This window comes from Dermacentor variabilis, chromosome 7, assembly GCF_050947875.1.
Source record: "Dermacentor variabilis isolate Ectoservices chromosome 7, ASM5094787v1, whole genome shotgun sequence".
NCBI lineage: Eukaryota > Metazoa > Arthropoda > Arachnida > Ixodida > Ixodidae > Dermacentor > Dermacentor variabilis.
This window is the reverse complement of record NC_134574.1, coordinates 146,120,714-146,140,014: the sequence shown is the minus strand read 5'-3', so window position 1 is coordinate 146,140,014 and position 19,301 is coordinate 146,120,714. Positions and strand designations below refer to the sequence as shown.

Below are 19,301 nucleotides of genomic sequence, written 5' to 3'. Positions count from 1 at the left end.
CAAAACAGCAGATGATATCTGAAACCTGTGCTGCTGCGATATGCTGGAGATGAGAGTGGTGTAAAAAATATTAGGAGGTGGTTGGACTGATGTCCCTGAGCAGCACAGGGTCTTTGATGAAGGCACTATAATTGAGTACCCTGTATTAACTTTGGTCGTCTGGGCTTCTTTGATGCGCACCCAAAGCATATTACTTGAGCCTACTTGAGCATTCAGCTCCCGATGAATGCAGTCACTGTGGCTGAACATTGAAGCTGCAAACTTGTACTTGTCAGCAAAAAGCCCTTACCCACCATGCCACCAAGGGTGGGTAATATGAGATTTAACTCTAATTACCAATGTAACGTATATGCTAGGCTGAGTTTGATAACTCAAAATGCTAATTTAAGCACCGGAAGCTTTTTTTTTCAACGTATAGCCTAAAAAATGTTTTTTATATGCTAGAATGAGTTTGAAGCTGTGGACATTTCAACAAGCTAATTACTAGTTAATTAGTTTGCACAAGGACAAAAATAATGAGATGTTATACCAATTAACACTAAACTCACATACAACTCGTTAAATTCAAAGTCAAATAATAGTTCATTGTTTTTGTTCTTCTACAAATGTACTCTCCACAGCTAGAAATAAAATTGCACAAGTTGTTCCAATTTTCCTTGATATGGAACTGATGTGCGCAGACTTCATGTAGGCAGGACAGTATACAAGCTCAGTACTCAAGCATTTCAGCATTCTGCCTCCCATTATTATGTGGCCACCATGAACAGGAATGAAATGCCCCAATGTCGTGCTCAGTGGCAGCATCATACGAACATGGAATCTTGGCATCGAGATTCGGATATTTAGTCTGCATGCATTTGCAGTTTCTCTGCATTGAAAGACATCAAGGACCACTGACAGAAACATGAGCCGAGGTGATGACTTTCAGAAGCCTTATGTTGAGAGACACGAAATTTAATACTGGCCTTGCTTAACAACATAGCAGCCATATCACAAAAACACACACAAAAAAAATAACACATGCAAAAAACCAGCAGGATTGCAAGAAACTGTCATCCGAAATGCTCAGAAGCACAGAGCTGCTGTTAAGCATATCCTGACATAGCGAAACAGCCAAACGAGTGCTCAGTTTAAATACTAAATCTCTTAAGAATGTCCTTGCATTATCAGCCTATTTTGGATTATTGCTATACCCCAGAGAGCTAATAACTTTTAATTAAACCAAATGTCTAGTTTGACTAAGCAACTTCGAAGTACATAAAAAATATATTTAAATTTTATTCTGAGGTTTTACATGTCAAAACCACGACATAATGGTGAGGCATGCTTTAGTGCAGGACTCCAGATTAATTTAGGACACCTGAGAATCTTTAGCACGCACCTAATGCATGGCACATGGGCAGGTTTTTGTTGCATTTTGCCATAGAACTGTGGCTGCCGTAGCCGGCATTTGATCCTGCGCCCTCGGTCTTATCAGCGCCATGCCAAAGCCACTACGCCACCATGGCAGGTAAAATAAAATAAATATATACAGTGGCCCAAGTGAAACTTTCAGCTCTCTTGAATTAACTAGAATATTGAACAATTTAAGCCTGGATTATCAGGTGTTGGTTGTGTTGTCTTCTTGCTGCCATACCCAGCCTACACCATCACAATGGCATGCATTCTGGATCAGCAGGAAAATGGTGTGCGATGAAACTGGGGAGTCTGATCCAGTCCCTCACTACAATGGCAACCCCGTGAGCAAACAGAATATCTTCAGGATGGAAATATATCACTGGGACACAAGAGGAATCACTTAGTTATTGCATTTAGGTAGAGCATTCTTCAAATGCTCTATTTACACTCCTTCAGTGAAAGTTGTATTTCGTCATGCACTGGAATGATAAGAGCAATCTTTAGGCCAACAAGTTACGAGCTTTACGTTCCTCTTTGCTGCCCTTTTAATTACTAATTTCAAGGCTGTAATTTGGGACGCGTGCAGTCTCTCCCCCCGTCAGCATTCCTTACCCTTTCCAAAACGGGGGCGTCTTCGCCCACCCTGAGCTGCGCCAAGGCATCCTTCGCCTCCAGGTCTATGCCCGTATGCTCCCCATCCTTGCGGAAGGTCACCGTCGGCTCTCCACGGACATCCACGTCTGTCTTCTTGTCCTGGAGTATTCGGTCACGGACGACTGCGTCGAAACTCGAGTAGCTTCCGGAGGGCGTGTTGTCCTCTGTCGGGGATGCACTGTCGCCCGGCGGCTTGATCACAGCGGCCACCACGCTCAGCCTCCGGTTCAGGGCCTCCGGCGCCAAGCTCACCCTGCGGCCAAGGAACAGTTCGGGCGGAATGTAGCTGTCACGCCGCTGCGGCCTCACGCTATCCCGGCGAACTCTGAGATAGCCCTCGGGTGGGAGCAGGCTGCCCCGACGTGTTGGCAAGGGCAAAGGAAGGCCATCAGTTCGCAGACTCTCCCGGCGTGCCGCGACAAAGCCGTCGGGGACGAGGCTGTCGCGGCGAGTGCCGGACATCATCTGCGACTGAAATTAGGATGCAAGCAGTGTGCCACTTAGCCGTTGGCGTATTTAACTCAAGACAAGAGACGAAGCTTGGCATGCTTAGATGCAACAAGACATACAGCACGAATTAATGATTAGTGCAAAGTAGCAAGCAGACAAAAGCAAGCACGCGAAAGCGATATAACAGGCATGTGTCATGCAATTAAGCACACTGTTAAAGAAGAAGTAACTACATGAAGATGGTAGTTTTTGATGATAAAGCAACAGGTTACGATCAACGACGTTGGAAATCAATGCTATATTCAACACGTAGACCACTATATGACCATGGTAGCACTAGCTGGTTTTGTACATTACTGAGAAGGGTAGAAACCGACAGATGTAAAGTGCCTGAAAAAGATGAGGGTGAAGGAGGGCACAGCACGACTGCTGCATGTGAGGAGTGTACCACCAGCAAGTTCGACTTGAACCACTACTGCAATAAGAGAGAACTAATTTCCAACAACTGTGTCCACTGTTAACAACATATAGTAAATTTTGTTACAGACTATATATATATATATATATATATATATGCGCACTGCGACTGGAGTTAGCTGGCTCACATCTTCTACCAACATGTAACAAAACATGCCTTTCCAGCATCATCACGTAAGGCATGGTGCATTTTATCACAAATATTCAGACACCTGCAACTGCTGAATATATAAGCACTGAGAGCAGACGAAAGGAGCTTCATGCTTTATGACATGGCCGAACGGAAACTAGCGATACTGCAGATGCATGCTAGAGGCTGTACAAAAGGCAACATGCTGTTTAGGGTAATGCGGGCTTCATGAAGCATGGCTCTCCCATTTTTCTATCGCCAGCACATGCACGCATACACATTTCCATGAGAACAGCAAGGTTGAAACTCCTACCAGAATCATGCTTCGCATCATGGTTGATCGATAGCTGGTGGTGCTGGCGGTTCAGCAGAAACGCAACACAAGCGCAATGTAGCACTGGAAATAAGAGAACAAAAACAAGAGAAAACCGCCCGATGACTGGGAATCGATGACACGACGTCGTACTATCCAGAGATTTGGGCTGCACTCATGCTCGTTACGTAGCGCGCGCGCGCGAGACAGTGTACGAAGCGTGCGTCGCGTTCCTTTTTTCTTTATCTGTTTCAGTTAGGCGCAAACCACAGGTGCGAGCCGGAGTTATAGGGGCATGGGAGCAAGGCCATGTCAACGTATATGACGGCACGCCTTCGGCCGCCTTTGTTCGCACCGCGTATGTGTCAATGCTTGCCGAGCACTCCCGATACACATGTGCATTGACGTCGTGGAGGAACGGCCGTCACGGGTTCGCCACTGCATCGAAGGTCCGCCTACGAACTTGCACACCTAATTCATACGAAAGTCGGACAGTTAAGCGAAACAGCTTATACTGGTAACAACAAACACAGAGACGCACTAACAAAAACGGACAATTATGTACGACGTTTTGTTTGACAGCGTCGGCGTTCACTACCTGTTGTCGGCAGTCCGTGAGCCGATCGGTGGAAGCGTCGCCACCTTTCCATCTCGGAGACGCGAGTACGATTTGAACATTTCTTGAGGGAGTATCTGTCAGGATTGAAGGCGGGGCACGACTTCGGGCGCGCGTTCACAATCACCTCTCCATTGCACGGCCGCTGACCGCTGCTCCGTTCCGGACGGCCCGGCGATGGTTCAGCGCCGATTTGACAGCTCGGCTAGGCCACGCCAAGCTGTGTGGACACCGAAGATGCAGCGGGTATCCACCCCCTTGGAAGGCGGCCAGCAGACCGCCACCAGCGGCGCACACCGGAGCGGATGTGGTTACGCTCGGACGCCGGTCGCGGAAAGACGTTGCGTGCATTTTGCATGCGGCCGCATAAACATGCGCGCCAAGTACGGGCAGATTGATGAAGAAAATAAAGCAGCAATAGAAGATAACGAGTCGTCGCTGTATAAGGGCGGTTTATTCGTACAGGAACTACATACTCGTAGGTCGGGCGGTCTGTGTTTACATGAAGGAAGACTACACCTCATTTGTGGTAAGACTCGGTACAAGCAAGCGCATTTCAGTCGATCGTAGCTACGTCGGCTACGCCACACTTCAAGCCCCATGCGTTACTTAATTCAAAGCACAGCAGTTCATTAAGGCGTGAGAATTGAGACACTAAGACAGGTTTAGTTATTATAACATCAGTTATTTCCGATCACACGTAAGAATGCTAACTATAGTTCGTTAAACTACTTAAAATTTCGCGCCGTTTTGCGTTGGAGGGTCACAATCGCGGTTAGAACCCACGTTAGAACCCCGTGCTGGGAAATGAGAACCGAAACTATTATTAACACGCGGTCAGCAATTCGTAACTATAAATAAATGTATCTGCGTTTCAAAATAAGAAAAATATTGCATATTTTCAATACTATTAACTTATAAAAACCGTAATAGCCTGCTAATATACTCATTTTGATTTTATGCGCGAAGTACGAAATGAAATTGCACCGAGAAAGCGGCATCGGCAGCACGTTGTTTCAAGCCAGCGCGAGCTGTCGCGCGAGGAAGGGTGTTTTCTGGTCAAGCCTTTTGAGCGATTTTGAAAGCTGGGGCGAGTTTTGTACACCGTGGTTTTCCGTACACTTATGTGTTAGTATCGCGTTTGCTCTCTCGATCATTCCGCTGTGCCTTTTGCGAAGACCGACAACCTCGGATCGCCTCCGTCATGTCGGCCATAATAAGCATCCTAGAAGAGATGGGGTTCTCAACTGAGAGAGCGTAAGTCCACTCCACGTAATTTTGTTCACTAGAGCAGTGATGATTTGTGTAGTAACATCTGCCCAGCAGCTTAGATTCCGTTTCGTCTTCTCGGAATCTTCTAGAAAGAAGGCGGTCGAGGTCTGTGGTGACCAGAACGTGGAAGCCGCCATGGAATGGTGAGTTGTGAAAGCATTTAGCTTCCTTAAGGAACTAATTACCGCGATTTCTACGTGTCTTGCCGCTTTCGTGGGCCGATCCCGAAGATAGCGAAGTCTAACGCAGCGAAGACCGTACAATGGTACGGTACCATCGTGAGGTGGTGCAGTGAACGTTATCGCATTTTTCCTTTGTGACACCTAGCGTTTTGAGATGCTGTCGGATCTATGAACGGGCTACTTGATTGGCATTCGTCTTTCTTTAACATACATGTATACGCAGCTTAACATATGTACACAAAGTGATAAAATGAGGTGCCGTCGTCGATAAGCTGCACATCTAATCGAAGACGCCGACACCGTATGAAGGCGCTGCGCGGGGCTCTTGGAACTTCTGAACTGGTCCTTGAGGAAGTAGCGCTTGAGGTACCAGTTGGTTCCCGCGTACGGTTACGGAGCGGTGGTAAGGGGGCTTCACAACCCTCAGTGCCACAAATAACCCATGCTAAACGCGTTCTGAGATAACATGGGCTGCTTCACAATTTTTCCTCGTGTATAGAGAGCATCGCGGCAGATCGCGCGCGTAGTTTTGGAAATCGATGGTTGGCGGCTGTTCACATTCCAACTTTCTTTCGCACGGTTTGCAGGCTTCTAGCGCACGCAGACGAACCGATGGACACCGCCGACCCGGCCGAGCCCGTGCCCAGAGCACCCGCACCGCAACCGCAGGCCGGGAGTGCGGCTGCAGGTGAGGATACTGTAATGCGATTGTTCGCCCGGACTGCTGTCATCTGTCGATCACATGAATTATCGATCATTGTCATTGTCGATCACGTGAACGGTGAACGCCATATCGTGCTGCCAGGCACGATATGGCGGGATGGAATCCCGGCCACGGCGGCCGCGTTTCGATAGGAGCGAAATGCAAAAACACCCGTGTACTTAGATTTAGGTACACGATAACGAACTGCAGGTGGTACGAATTTCAGGAGTCTCCCACCACGGCGTGCCTCATAATTTTAATCATGGTTTTAGCGCGTAAAACCCCCATAATTTATTATTATTATTTTTTCGTTTAAATTGACGTTTCGAGCCTCGCACCGAGATACCTTCCGTGCTGTATCGAGAGACTAAAAAGCAAAACGTGTGATACACGGCTTGTCTTGAAGTCTTGTTCGACAGCGTCCGTTCAGCAGTTAGTGCCGAGTACTTTTCGTGCATTTTGGCTTCATGGTATGTAGCTTGTGTTTTGAAAGCTGGTGAGCCTAAACCGAAAACCCCATGTCAGCGATTTGTGGGTGCAGAGGCAACTTGATACTTCCGTCTGCTCTAAGTTCACAGAGGAAGTGGAGGATTCAGGAGTGGTCAGCCAGCAGCATGTAACATTAAATGGGATGGTGACACCATCTCTAGAGCCCTCTTGTAAGACTATGTAAATTGGTCAGTTAGTAGAAATGTCACAGATCAGAAACAACTACACAGTAAAACGTGTGGAGCGGGGCTTATGTCGAACTGCTTGCATAGCTTCCAGGGCATTGCTTGCAATGTGTGAAACAGAGTATCCTCAGTGAGATCGAGCTACATGTGTCAGCATTGCCACTGTGTTAGTGTCCTTACGAAGCAATCCGGACTGTAAAGTGCGATTTTGCTGCTAAATTTGAGTGAGAACGTTACTGTGCCAAGTACTAAATCCTTTCTTAGTGTTGTAATGAAAAAAAAGAAAAAAACAAAAAGTGGCTCACTATCATTACACTGAATATGTGTACTTTTCCCAGCTTTCATATTTGGTAGCTAACGTTTACTGTTGGCTTCTTTGCAATGCTTTGTTTTAGAGTCTGTCAGCCACACTGCGGAGCATAAAGACCAAGCAGGAGAAGCCAGTAAGGAATCTGTATCTGAAGCAGCCGCAGCCAAGAGTTTCAAGTGTGACGAGTAAGTGGAACAAGGACATTTGTTCTGCTTAGTTTCGCATAGATTTAAGAAGGCAGTATGCTTGACCATAAAGAAGGCTGTCAGTTGTGTTGAAAGGTAAAATTGGTTGGATGTATGGCTAGTTAACCCTTTCTGTACTGCATTAAATTATGAAAAGTGTACCAAATTTTCCAGACGTTCCTAGGAATGTTGACTGTGCTCGTCATTGTCTGTATTGGTACAAATTCTGGTGGTGATAATACTTGTCAGCAGGAGAGAAAGGGTTAAAATCGTTCTGACAATATTTTTGCCTAGTGTTTATATTCGTTTAATGGATAGCTGTCAATCCAGTAATTATGCTATGAGGCCTTATTTGAGGGTGCAACAAATAGCTAATTATGCTAGCTTTTATTGCGATGAGCTCAAAACTTGTGCTAAGCAAAAAGTGGCTTTGTACATGAAAAAGGAGTCGCCGAAACCTGATGTGGCAGTCTGGTAGTACCAGACACCACTGACATGTACACAAACATGCACATACATCTAACACACAAACACGCACATGAATTTTATGAGACAGAGTATTTGCAGCATGAAAGGTCCACTGAATCAACATCGGGGGGAAAAAAATCTGGCACGTGGTAAGAAGTCGGAGGGTTAAAAAATCTGATTTTCAAATATTTAAAGCTACAAGTAAGTGTTTGCCATGATAAGTTCGTGACATTCAAAAAAGATTTCAAATTAGCGGAGTCAGCCAAACCTCCTCCATGTAACTCGAGGTGCTGTGTGTAATCGTCAACAAACCGTGGCATGTTCTACTATGTTTAAGGTGTGGCAAGCTCTTCAGGAGTTCACCAGAAGTAGAATTCCATGCCGTCAAGTCCGGACACAAAAGTTTCTCCGAGTCCGTGGAAGAGGTCAAGCCACTTACCGAAGAGGAAAAGCAGGAACAAGCAAGAAAGTAGGCTTGCTTGTTTTTTTCCTTCCTGTATTTCTATATATACTTATTTTTATTGATATATAGTTATTTATTTACTCAATATTATTGCGCTATAGTCCATCGACTACTTATGTTTAAAAGTTAAAGTTCACACAGTTTATAATATGCATAATTTAATTTTTTAACGAAGTACTGACAGGAAGTTTTTCTCTTGCCCTTATTTCTTTATTAGATAGCAGTTGAACCAGTGTTGACAATATGGAGCCTGAATTACTCGAAAACAATAGATAATTGCAACAACTTATAATGTGACTGGTTTGAAATGTGCACCAAGTGCAGCGTGGCTTGGGACATGAAACGGAGGCTGTCAATGTCACCGTAACCTGATGTGGCGGTCTCTTGGTATCGGACACCACTGATGAGTTCGCACACAGTGTGACTGTACTCTTCATTTCCACTTACATATATGGGTCCTAGATTACCTAGAGTCCTTCCTAGACACATAAAACACAAGAGCTGATCAACGTGCATAAAAATGAAACATTATTACACTGAAAGGAAGATGTCCGTTGACAGCAATAACGAGATAAATTTCTGTGCCCCATCATAAGAGCTGCAGTTCGTTACAATTGTTGCATGCTCACTTTAACGGCCAACTTTTCTGCAGGGATTTGGTTGCTGTAGTTTTAATTAAAACATCAAGAATAGATGTAATTTAGTTTGTTGTCACTCATTTGATTATAGCAAGACTTTTTAAACATTCTAAGGGTTGTGCGAATGTTTGAAACTTGGGATACAAATCAAATAGTTTCTGGCATTCAGGTTGTATCTGATTCGAAAATTCATTATTCAAAGTGGCGAAAATTTTACTTCTTTTGAATATATAAGAGATAGCAATGCTCATTGCGGTCCTGAAGGAAAGACAAGGATGGGAGTGGGGACTGTTCCGTGTTTTGCTACTGAACTGCAGTTGGTTGCATATGGTCAGCAGTTCCTGTGTGAGTGCACATGGCAGGTAGCTGCTTCTTAATACTTTCCAGCCATTTAATAAGAATGGCTCTCATTTAAGGAGTCCGTATATAAATTTATATCAAATTAAATTTCAGCCTGTCTCACCACGTTTGCATTGTTATGAAACGATATGTGGTGGTGTAGTATCACACCTCTCATCTTTAACAAATAAAACACTGTAGATGTAATCGACATGCTGTTCCTGCTTTTCATTACTGTCATTGCCGCGGTGTTGCAAGTAATTACAAGTATTTTTTCTTTTTCTTATTTACAAGGTCCTGTTAGCTTGACGTCTATTTGTGTATGTTGCTAAAGGCATGTCTCAAACCATGGATATAAGCCTGATTTTTTAAATCCAACAGGCTTTACCCAGACTTTATATTTCATGTTGCTTCAGAAGTGAGAACATGTTCGATTCGACATTCATGGTTTGTTTTTCTTGAACATTATTGTTAGATTTGGTTCGGAAATTCCACTATTCAAACGCCCCTGGTACAGTAGACTTTGTAAGTTGGACATGCATTTCTATGGGCCTAGATCTTGGTTATTTCGATCCTAGATTGGCCTTCACCAAATAATTCGAGCTTGAAGAGTCAGCACACATGACCCCAATAGCGAAACCTTTAGTGGCAGCAACTGTCTCCGCGGGGCTTAGAGGACAGTGAACTTGTTGAACACACGTCATCTCCCATTGAAAATGCCCATCTTCAGCGTGCCCTAGGATGGTTGTTAAGTAATAATGATAGTTCACAATGTCTAATTGCGGTATCAGCCTGATTCTAACAAGCACCTTTTTCTTTTTCTTTATTTTTTAAGAAAATGGGGCCAGAAATTTCTCGCGTTGTGCAATCTAATACGAAACCGCGTAACACAAACGTGCTGCGGCGAAGCGGACTTTAAAAGTTATTTGCAGTGAAGCTGGTTTAAAAAAACTGGCTGATATTGTGCAACACACATTAGACCCTTGCCCATTTTTCTTGCTAAAAAAATCAGTTGGTCTTTAGATTTGTTTTGTTTAGGAGCTTCAATTTCATTTCTACGTTAGTTGTCTACTTTGGACACATCGAAAGTGGGCGCGTGTTAGGATTGGGCAAACACTGCCGAATGAATTGGCAGCTTCTTATGGCGTTTTTCTGAATCTTGTGTATTACAATGCATCAGATAATTTGATCGATTTCAATGGTCCTGTCTGGGTCGGATTAACGAAAGTCGCCTATTCTGTTCGACCTGTTCTTTGAAACTACTCAGGCTGGAAGAAAAGATACGGCAACGGCGGCTAGAGCGGGAGGAGAAGGAGAAGAAGGAAGCCATCGAGCGAGAAAAGGAGCGCCGGAAGTTTGGCCAGGAGATTGCCACCACTCGGCAAAAGTGAGCTCCACCATTGTGTTCTTTCTTTCTTTCTTAAACACCAAAGAGGTGTTCATGTCGCATTGCGTGAAAGCTATAAAGCTGTGCTAATAGCAAACCCAATACTCGTAACAAGATGTGATTGTAATGTCGTAGTGATGGTGATAAAATTGGAGTGGCGAGGAGATTGCCACCACTTGACAAATGTGCTAAACAAGAATTTGCCAATTTCATGCACTTTCTTGAGAAAGAAATTTGGAGTTAGTGTTGACCTGGTCTTGTACAGTGGGACCTCGTTGATATGTTCCTTGCTTTTGCATTTTTCTGGCTGCTATGTCACATTTTCATGGTCCCAACCTAAAGCCCGTTGACTCCTATGTGTTGTGTTCCCATTTGATATCTCACCATTGTGTAATGTTCCTGCATCTTTCGTTGTGATTGAATGCTGTGGTTATGTAAATTTAGCAGCGCAGAGGCTCAAATTCATTCTCGCATGTTGCCTTGAAGATGGAAAATGTATACTCGTGGTTAAGCCTGTCAAACCCTACCCGTGGCCCCACCTCGAAATGACTGAAGTAGGTGATTGGCAGTCCTGATAATCGTATCTCGGCAAAGTTGGTTTTTGGCTGGTTTCCTAAAGTCAGCTTCGCCACAGTACTTCGTGTTAAGCAGTGAAGCATATTAAGAACGGAAAGGGGCCATTATTCTGGAACATAGTATGTGTCCCTTAATTATACAGATGCGCATGAGCTGTCTCCCATTACAGTGCAAGCACCGAGAGGTCTGATAAGTAATAACTATACTGGCAGTCATTTAGAACTGCTTCTGGCGTGGTGATTTGGGGCCTTTCTCACTGCTGCATTTGTGCTGTGCATTGAATGCAGTGCGTTGCCATAGCAATTGGCACATGTTGACACATAGGTGGAGTAAGTGCTGGTAGAGAGGGTGTGGGAGGGAGCACTGTGACACCAAATGCTGGGTGTTGTTGAGGGTTTAGCGAAGTCAGTAATTGGGCGAGTTAGTGGCCAATCATCTTGGCAGAAGCAGTGCCGAGTACACAATACAAAAAAGGAGAATAAATGTAATAAAGGGAAACATTTGCCTTCTTCATTTTTTTGTTTTTGTTGTTGTTTTGTGTGTTGTGTACTGCGCACTGCTTCTTATGTTCCAAGATGGTTTGTTCAGGGTGTGCACAGAAAGAGGGGGCTAAATTTGCATACTCCGGAGGAGGCCTTGGAGACGTGTGGCTCTTGAAAATAGAGATTGGATGCAGGAGCACTTGTCACGACATTTCTGCTTGTGGACCAGCACTGTGGATGTGTCGGTCACTGTGGTGTCCAGACCAGAGCGCATGGCACTCAGTGCTGTGATCTTCCTTTTTGCCACCCCAGGATCGAGGAACAGGAAATGCTGAAGTTGGCCGAAGAAAAGAAGAGGGAGAAGATGGAAGCCATGCTAGCAAAGTAAGCCTTCTCTTGTGTTTACATACACTTCTTTTTTTATATTTTTTATTTATTTTTTAATCATATTACACCAAGATTGACAACTGACAGCATGCAAAGTGCTTGTTGGGGTATATTCCACAGCCTTTCTGCTTTTTTTTTCTCTCTATGCCTTATTTGTAGAACAAGTCGTTGACCATAGTTAAAGAAAAATTTTTTTCCAGGTCTGCAAAGATTGTTCACAATGAATCGGTCACTCAAAGATCCAAGTTGTGTGCCTTACAGAAAAACAAATACAGTAAAATCTGCTTAAACAAAATTCAAAGGGATAGAATAATGTGTTTCGTTAATCCGAAGTTTTGTTTAAATGATTGGCACAAAAATTAAGAAGTATCATTTCATTTGTGTGTAAGACATAGATGTCCGTTTTAGATGTAGCTTCTGCAGCCTTTTTATTTATCTTTTTTAACTTCACGGATGCTTGAACCATGAGAATAGTACTTCCTCCATTTCTTCATGTTGAGATGTATGCACCCAGACCTTAAACATGCTTCCATTGCCGGCAGCCTGTATCTTCCATTCGCTTTCATTATCTATGAAAAGGAGGACTTGCAGAATGTGCAACTTTGCCACGCTTCACATCTTTTAGGCTGCCCATTTTTGCAGCCACTGCTGGTGTTTTGTGCTCTCGCTCCCGTACTGGCATCGTCACGAGGCATGTTACGTGGAAAGCTGAGCGGCGTGAATGTCGCATAGTAGCCGTTAGATGCTGCAGCATCGCAACTGCTTGATTGATTGGATTTGATTGGCTGTTCATATTTTGTATGTGGTATAACGACTTATGAAGTGTGCAGTAATTTGGCTCTAGTTTTGTTTAAAAGTTCAGAAAGAGATGTGTTCTGTTTGACAATATGCCTTTGGCTGGCCAACCACATGTGGTACTCTCGTTCCTTTTTTATCCAACATTTCCATTTGAGTGAGTTTTATGTATGCATTCCACTGTATGCAAAACGAAAAATTTCATGCAAAGCGCAAACTTGACCCTTTACTTTAGAAGGAGTAAGGTTAAAAAGGAAGAATTCGTATAGGTGGCATAAAGCGATACAGTTTATTCTAACATATGTTGTTTTTCGTTGCATGGCAATTTTGCTGCCCAAAGAAGTATCAAGCTGTTGAATGATTACCCTTTCACGATGCTTCTTTTTCCAAATTGCTCGCATCTTTTGAAAATAAAATGAACATTTATCAGTAACTTTTTTTTGTTGACTTGTTTGACACTGTAATATATTAAATAGTGTTGAGTAGTCTAGCTTCAAAACCCCCATTTTAAAATTGGGAACTGTGTTTAAAGAAATTATGTAGTCATTGGCAGTACTTTTAGGTTCACGTACAGTTAAACCTTGACATAGAACAAAGCCACCCAAATTGGCAGTTTGCTTTGTCATATTGAAATTTGGCCTTTTCGTGTGAATAAGTACAGTCACTGATGGATGTTTCTTACACGAAAGGGGCCGCACAATTTTCCAAATTATCGGGCAGTCGGAAAAGGCAAATCTAAACTAGAAGAAAAATCATTTTGGGGAATTTGAGAATTTGCAACAGAAGAAACGGTTCCACGCCATGTTGTCAATATCTTCACATTGGCAGTACAAAGTGAAGCCGGCCATGCTTTAGTGTCCAGACTCCACCCCCGCGGCTGATAGTGTCGCCCGCAGTGGGGCGCCGACGCTATCATGAAAGGCGCAGGGAGTGGGAAGTGAATGCTTGGTCTGCCTCTCGCTTCAACGGGTCTCCGAAACTCTAGATTACGCAATCTCCACTGCTAAACGCACAGAAAGACAGTGCACATGATCCCACACCATCTTGGTACACTCACGTCTAAATTTCGACTTACCCTTTTCATTTATCTCTCATTGCATTCAACAGAAAGAAAGTACTTGAGGACATTGAAAGGGACAAGTTGGAGCGGAGAGAGAAATTTAACATGGGAGGTCCTCCTCCTCCAAGCGTGGTCAAGCCTGCCGCTCCAGTTGCACCATTGGAGCCAAAGAAAGAGTACGACCAATGCAAGCTTCAGGTACATTGCTTTTAAGCGTACTAATCTTAAGAAATTCTGGTGTGGGTCATAATTGATTACTGTTTCTACTCAATTCTAACCCGCGCTCTTTCTTTTCTTCCGAGGAAGTGGGTTTGAACATACCGTATTTACACGATTGTAAGTCGACCCCTTTTTTAAAATTTGAAAGTCTGAAGTTGGGGGGTCGACTTACAATCGAAACCAAAACATGGCCCCGCCAAAAAAAAGCAATACCAACGAGAGCTACAGGGTAGTTACAATTTTATGTTTGCTCTATGGTCCTACCTGTATCTTTTTGCTATGCCGCGTGTTTGTTTGCTTTTAGGAAGGGTTTTTCAACATTTTTTAGAGTCTTACAGTGCATGCAACACTCATGGGGGGGGGGTGTCAATAGTTGATGGAAGCGCCGCTGTTCCTATTTGTGGCGGCACCCTTAGAACGCCGGCGCTTGCGGGGAGTATCGGTAGTTCATGGAAGAGCAGACACCGTTCGCGGGTTTCTCTTTCTCTGTTTAAAGGCATTGGCATTGGTTTGACCAACTTTTTGACGCGCTCCACTTGACTGCCGGCTACGTGCTACTTCTATGCTTCCCCAGTCGTCACTAAGCAGGCCCACTAATCTTTCGGCACTCGTTCACAGCAGCGTTCAAGAGGGCTGCCATCCTTTACGCCGAAGAAACAAATCACTGCGCAGCGGGCCACAATTTCGATGTTTCCAAGCGGGTGGTGCGAGAGTGGCGACTGCAGCGAAGCGAAATTTTCACCCTGTGGCGGCAAGTGAGAAATTTCCCACGTGCCGAAGTCTGGACGCTTTGCGGAGCTGTAGGCTAAGCTTGCGGCAGCGTCGCTGAAATGCGTGATCGGTCCCTGCCAGTGAAGTGTGACGTGGTCATGAAACAAGCCTGGACCTTCGCCTTAATTTTAAGGTTCTGCTCCGCTGTGAGTACGAGTGGCTGGCGGCAGAAGACTGCGAAATTACGCCAACCGGACCTGTCAAGAGAGCCTCCCTGACAGCTGCGTGTGGTTGGGTGCATTTGGCGTAGGCTGCTGTTCTGCAAGATGTCCTGGTGCGGTCGTTTGCCAAATTTGAAATTTCGCTGGACCACGACGCGCTGTGGGACCGCAGCAACGATGATGACAGCACTAGTGAAGACGAGTAGTCCAGTGACCATGTCAGCTACTAATAAATTTTCGTTATCGAATGCGCCCTCTGGTTTTTTTTTTTTTTTTTTCGGTGAAGCGATATGGGGGGGTCGACTTACAATCGTGTAAATACGGTATTGCCTACATGTTGCATTTGGACAAGAAGGCTATACCGTGTTTGTGGCAATGGCCACAGTCTTCCGTGAGAGCCAGCTTCATTGCCCTTATCACCGCAAGATGGCAACACATCCAAGTTCTTCCATAGGATTACCAAAGCTGATTAATTCAAATGAGCTATTTTGCATGCTCTACTGCCAGCAAAAGAGCCATGTCGTTTTCTCAGCGTTCTGGAGGCTCACAAAGATTGCAAGACAGGCGAAAAGTCTGACAGTGATGAATATTGCCGTAATTATTCGAATATAAGGTGGCATTTGTTCCCCAGAATCCTTAGCCTCGAAGTTACCCCCCACCTCACGTGCAAATTTTGCCTTTAAATGTGGCTTCGCGGCAGTGCAAATTTCTCTACTTAGTGTCGGTTTGTGGCGGCACACGCCGCAATGCTGTGAAGTCACACTTTAAGGTGAAATTCGTGCTGCCATGAAGCCACACCTAAAGGTAAAATTTGGATATGGCCCGCACGCCAGGTGTTCAAGCTACCTTCCCCTCTGTTTAATGATAGCCGTGTTGCATTTTGTCAGTGCCAAGTAAATCAGTATTTCGGCAATCCCCACCGAAACTGAATAATCCGTCTGCTACTCTATATCGCCTTATATTAGCGTGCATAGAAGTCCCTCCCCCCCCCCCTTTCTTGGGTCCCCAGCTTCACTGTTGCCTTATAATCATGACCTCATTGTAATAGAATAAATACGGTAGATGTGAATCTAGTTATATTCCGGGAAGATCAGTTGCGTGCATTTTATTATTTTAATTTCTGATTGTGAAGGTCAAATGCATGCTACTTTTCTGTTGTAAAATTGGAAGTGCATTAGATTCGAGTCCACATTGTTTTGATTTGCACATTATGAGAGGAACGCACAGAAACGGCATGCACATTAAGATAGGATAGACACGATGTGTGCTTTTGTGGCCTGGTGCCTGCCTGTGTTTGTATGCTACTTGTGTTTGGTTGCTTGGTTTGTCTCCTAAGGGATGGTTTCAGCCATTGAGTTTTTGCTAAAAAACTGGGGTGACATTTAGCGCTACTGATCAATGGGAGCTGATGGTACGGCAGTTCAACCAGCATGGGAATGATGGTTGTATTATATGTGGATTTGCCTACGCTTTTTTTTTTTTTTTTTTTTTTTTTGGCTTCAGGTGACTTTGACTTTGCATCTTTATAATTTTCAACCTAGTATTGTGTCATCAATGCGGCACTTCGCAGTGCTTGTATATGTCTTCAGAGAACTTATTGCTGCCCTGCGTTTCTAAAGCTTCCACTTCCTTGGAAACGTAGAAAGAATGAGGCATTAGCCCCTTAAACTGTCTATGACGAGGTAACTCATCATGAACATTCTGCAATTTTCTTCACATGCGTATATGTGCAGTTTCTTGTAATTCTAACAAATAAATAATGCACAATGACTTTTGCTATATTTTTTTAAACAAGACTACTAAAAATGCGCTAGGCATGTCTGGTGTAATAAAGAAATGGTACCAAGTGTACAGCTCTTAAGAAATTCCACCCTTTGAAAAAAATTTTGCAAGTTTATCATGGCAGTTAAGAGTTGACTAACACAACAAGAATCTTTTAAGCAGCAACCACAAAGATTAGACAACTCTGTATGCTAGACATCACATAGTAGCTGACCAGTTGTGGTGCCAGGTCCTCCACAAGTAAATTTAGCAGGAAACTGTGAATTCAGAATGACTTGTGGTCTTTCAGGTGCGCCTAACAAATGGGCAGACGTTGACGCAAACCTTTGGAGCCCACGAAGAACTGGCAGCTGTGCGACTCTACGTGGAGCTGAACAGGACAGACGGGGACTTTCCTTTCACGCTCATGACCAGCTTCCCAAGGAAAGTATTCACCGAGGAGGACTACAACAAGCCCCTCAGCGCCTTAGGTGAGGCGTTCTTGTGAGAATGTGGATTGATGTGAATGCAAATTAACCTCAACAGACCCATAAAATTTGTTGTTAACACAGCACCTTTTAAAGTCGGTTCTTGTTGTCAACTGATCTGTTACAATTCTGAAAAAAGTACCACATTTATTTAGAATATGAGCCGAGGTTTCTTTTTTTTTTTCCTCAGAATTCTTAGCCTTAGTCACCCCATTCCTCTCCTGCCATATATGTGTGTCTGATAGATTCAGTAACCGTTTCAATAGTTTAAAGGTGGCGACAGGGCAATAGTTCAGGTGAACTGGATTTTAGAGGGCAAAGTACATTGTAGATACCACTATGGTAGTGTAGCAGCTTTGGTGTTGCAGTATTATGCCCAGGGCGTGGGATCAAATCCAGACCACGGCAGCTGCATTTCGATAGAAACGAAATGCAAGACTGCCCATGCAGTATACAATGGGTGCACGTTAAAGAACCCCAGGTAGTCAAAATTAATCCCTTACTTAGGTGTGCCTTATAATCATATCATGGAATTTAGAAGTCCAGAATTAATTTTCATTATAAATTGTAGCAGCTAAAATGGGTGTAGTAAGCAACATCCTCCATTACAGTGGGCCTCATGATCAGATTGTAGTTTTGGTGTGTAAAGCCCCAGAATTCAATTTAAAATTTGTTGCAAGTGAATGTGCCATGCGAAATCACTGGCTTAAATTTGTATATTACAGTACACTAAAGCAATTGGAAGTTAATTGGTGTAGTGCTGTTAATTGGTCAATTATGCATTTTGGTTTTCATTGTCATTAATGTCCACCTCTGACTAATACAGATCAATATATACATTTGTGCTATATGCAGCAGATGACATTAGAAATCCTGTTTAAGTTAAAGAAAGACCCACTACTATAGTAAACAGCTTGGGTAACTGCGGGGCTTTGTAAATGATGAAGTCATAGTTTCTGATAATTCCTTCTTTTATTTCTCCCCTTTTTCATGTAGGCCTCGTTCCATCTGCAGTGGTGATCTTAACGAAAGCTAAGTGACTTAGCTGGTGTGCAATTGAGACGACTACAAGGCAAGCAACTTCGGAAGCCAAATGTGCTGCTGCAGTGTGCCGTCGCCAAGATTTGTATATTAACGCTTGACTGTGCTGCGCGCAATAAAACTCCAGTTCCTTTCGTGCTTCGGGAAGCATGGCGGGCACTTTTCCTACACACATTGCCTACTTTTTCACGCTCCTCGTTTGTCATGTCTGCGTTCTTAAACGATGCTTTGAAGAAAACTTTTGCAATCGATGTACCTGCGAACTCCCCTGAAATTTGTGCAAATGTGAAAAATTTTGCCTTTCTCTAAATTTTACACATCCTGTTCCATATTCTATAGAAAGTAAATTCAGCTTGATGAGTGAGTGAGTACAGACTTTATTTGAAAACAAGGTGTTGACGGATGACCTTGTTGATGAAACATTTTCAATTAAGAGATGCTACGGTGGGGCAAGGATGCAAAAGATTAGTGCGGAAAAATTGTGTGGGTGCCTGCCCTCTTGTGGCAGGAGAGAGCACACTGAGCTGCCCTCTGGTGGAAATGCGAGAAGCCATGTAGAAGCATAGCCTCCTAATATACTAGTACTGATGATATCTTGCAGTGGTGAATCAAGTATGTACTTGCTTCGAGCAAGTTTATTCAGAAAAGTTATTGAAAGTAAATACTTTGATAAAGTATCCCAGAAACTGCTTGTCCTCGGAGCAAGGAGGTCATTCTGTAATTGTCCAGCCAGTGGACACGTCCAGTTCAGCTGCCGCTGAGGTACTGATTGGCTGGGCTGGGGTTCCAGTGAGAACGGTGCGCCCACAGCCAGTTTCCTTCTCGCTGGTTCAGCTCCAGCCAATCAGCAGCGGCCGAAAAGGACAGTCCACTATGTGGACACTTAGTAGCCCCACCCCAG

The 19,301-nt window shown here is 44.0% G+C and overlaps 2 protein-coding genes across 5 annotated transcripts in view; one reads left to right on the top strand and one right to left on the bottom strand.

Annotated features, from left to right (window-relative positions):
• LOC142588108 (uncharacterized) overlaps positions 1–4,404 on the bottom strand; it is a 45,574-nt gene extending 41,170 nt beyond the window's left edge. Inside the window, exons 1-2 of one of the 3 annotated variants that reach the window (XM_075699582.1) lie at positions 4,166–4,404; positions 2,011–2,305 (exon numbers count right to left, since the gene is read on the bottom strand). In XM_075699582.1, the coding sequence (XP_075555697.1) occupies positions 2,011–2,305; positions 4,166–4,389 (519 nt within the window). In that variant the 5' untranslated portion in view covers positions 4,390–4,404. The other 2 variants (XM_075699584.1, XM_075699583.1) reach the window with 2 other exon arrangements.
• A 628-nt stretch (positions 4,405–5,032) lies between these two features.
• On the top strand, positions 5,033–18,572 carry LOC142588107 (UBX domain-containing protein 1-A-like). 2 transcript variants are annotated; one of them, XM_075699580.1, is made up of 10 exons: positions 5,034–5,295; positions 5,400–5,453; positions 6,080–6,180; positions 7,265–7,364; positions 8,170–8,301; positions 10,540–10,659; positions 12,030–12,101; positions 14,007–14,157; positions 17,182–17,362; positions 18,356–18,572. In XM_075699580.1, the coding sequence occupies exons 1-10, from the start codon at positions 5,243–5,245 to the stop codon at positions 18,397–18,399; spliced, it is 1,008 nt and encodes a 335-aa protein (XP_075555695.1). In that variant the 5' UTR covers positions 5,034–5,242; the 3' UTR covers positions 18,400–18,572. The 2 variants fall into 2 exon arrangements, with proteins under 2 accessions (XP_075555696.1, XP_075555695.1); XM_075699581.1 differs by lacking the exon at positions 8,170–8,301 and having other exon boundaries at positions 5,033–5,295.
• The last annotated feature ends 729 nt before the right edge of the window (positions 18,573–19,301 follow it).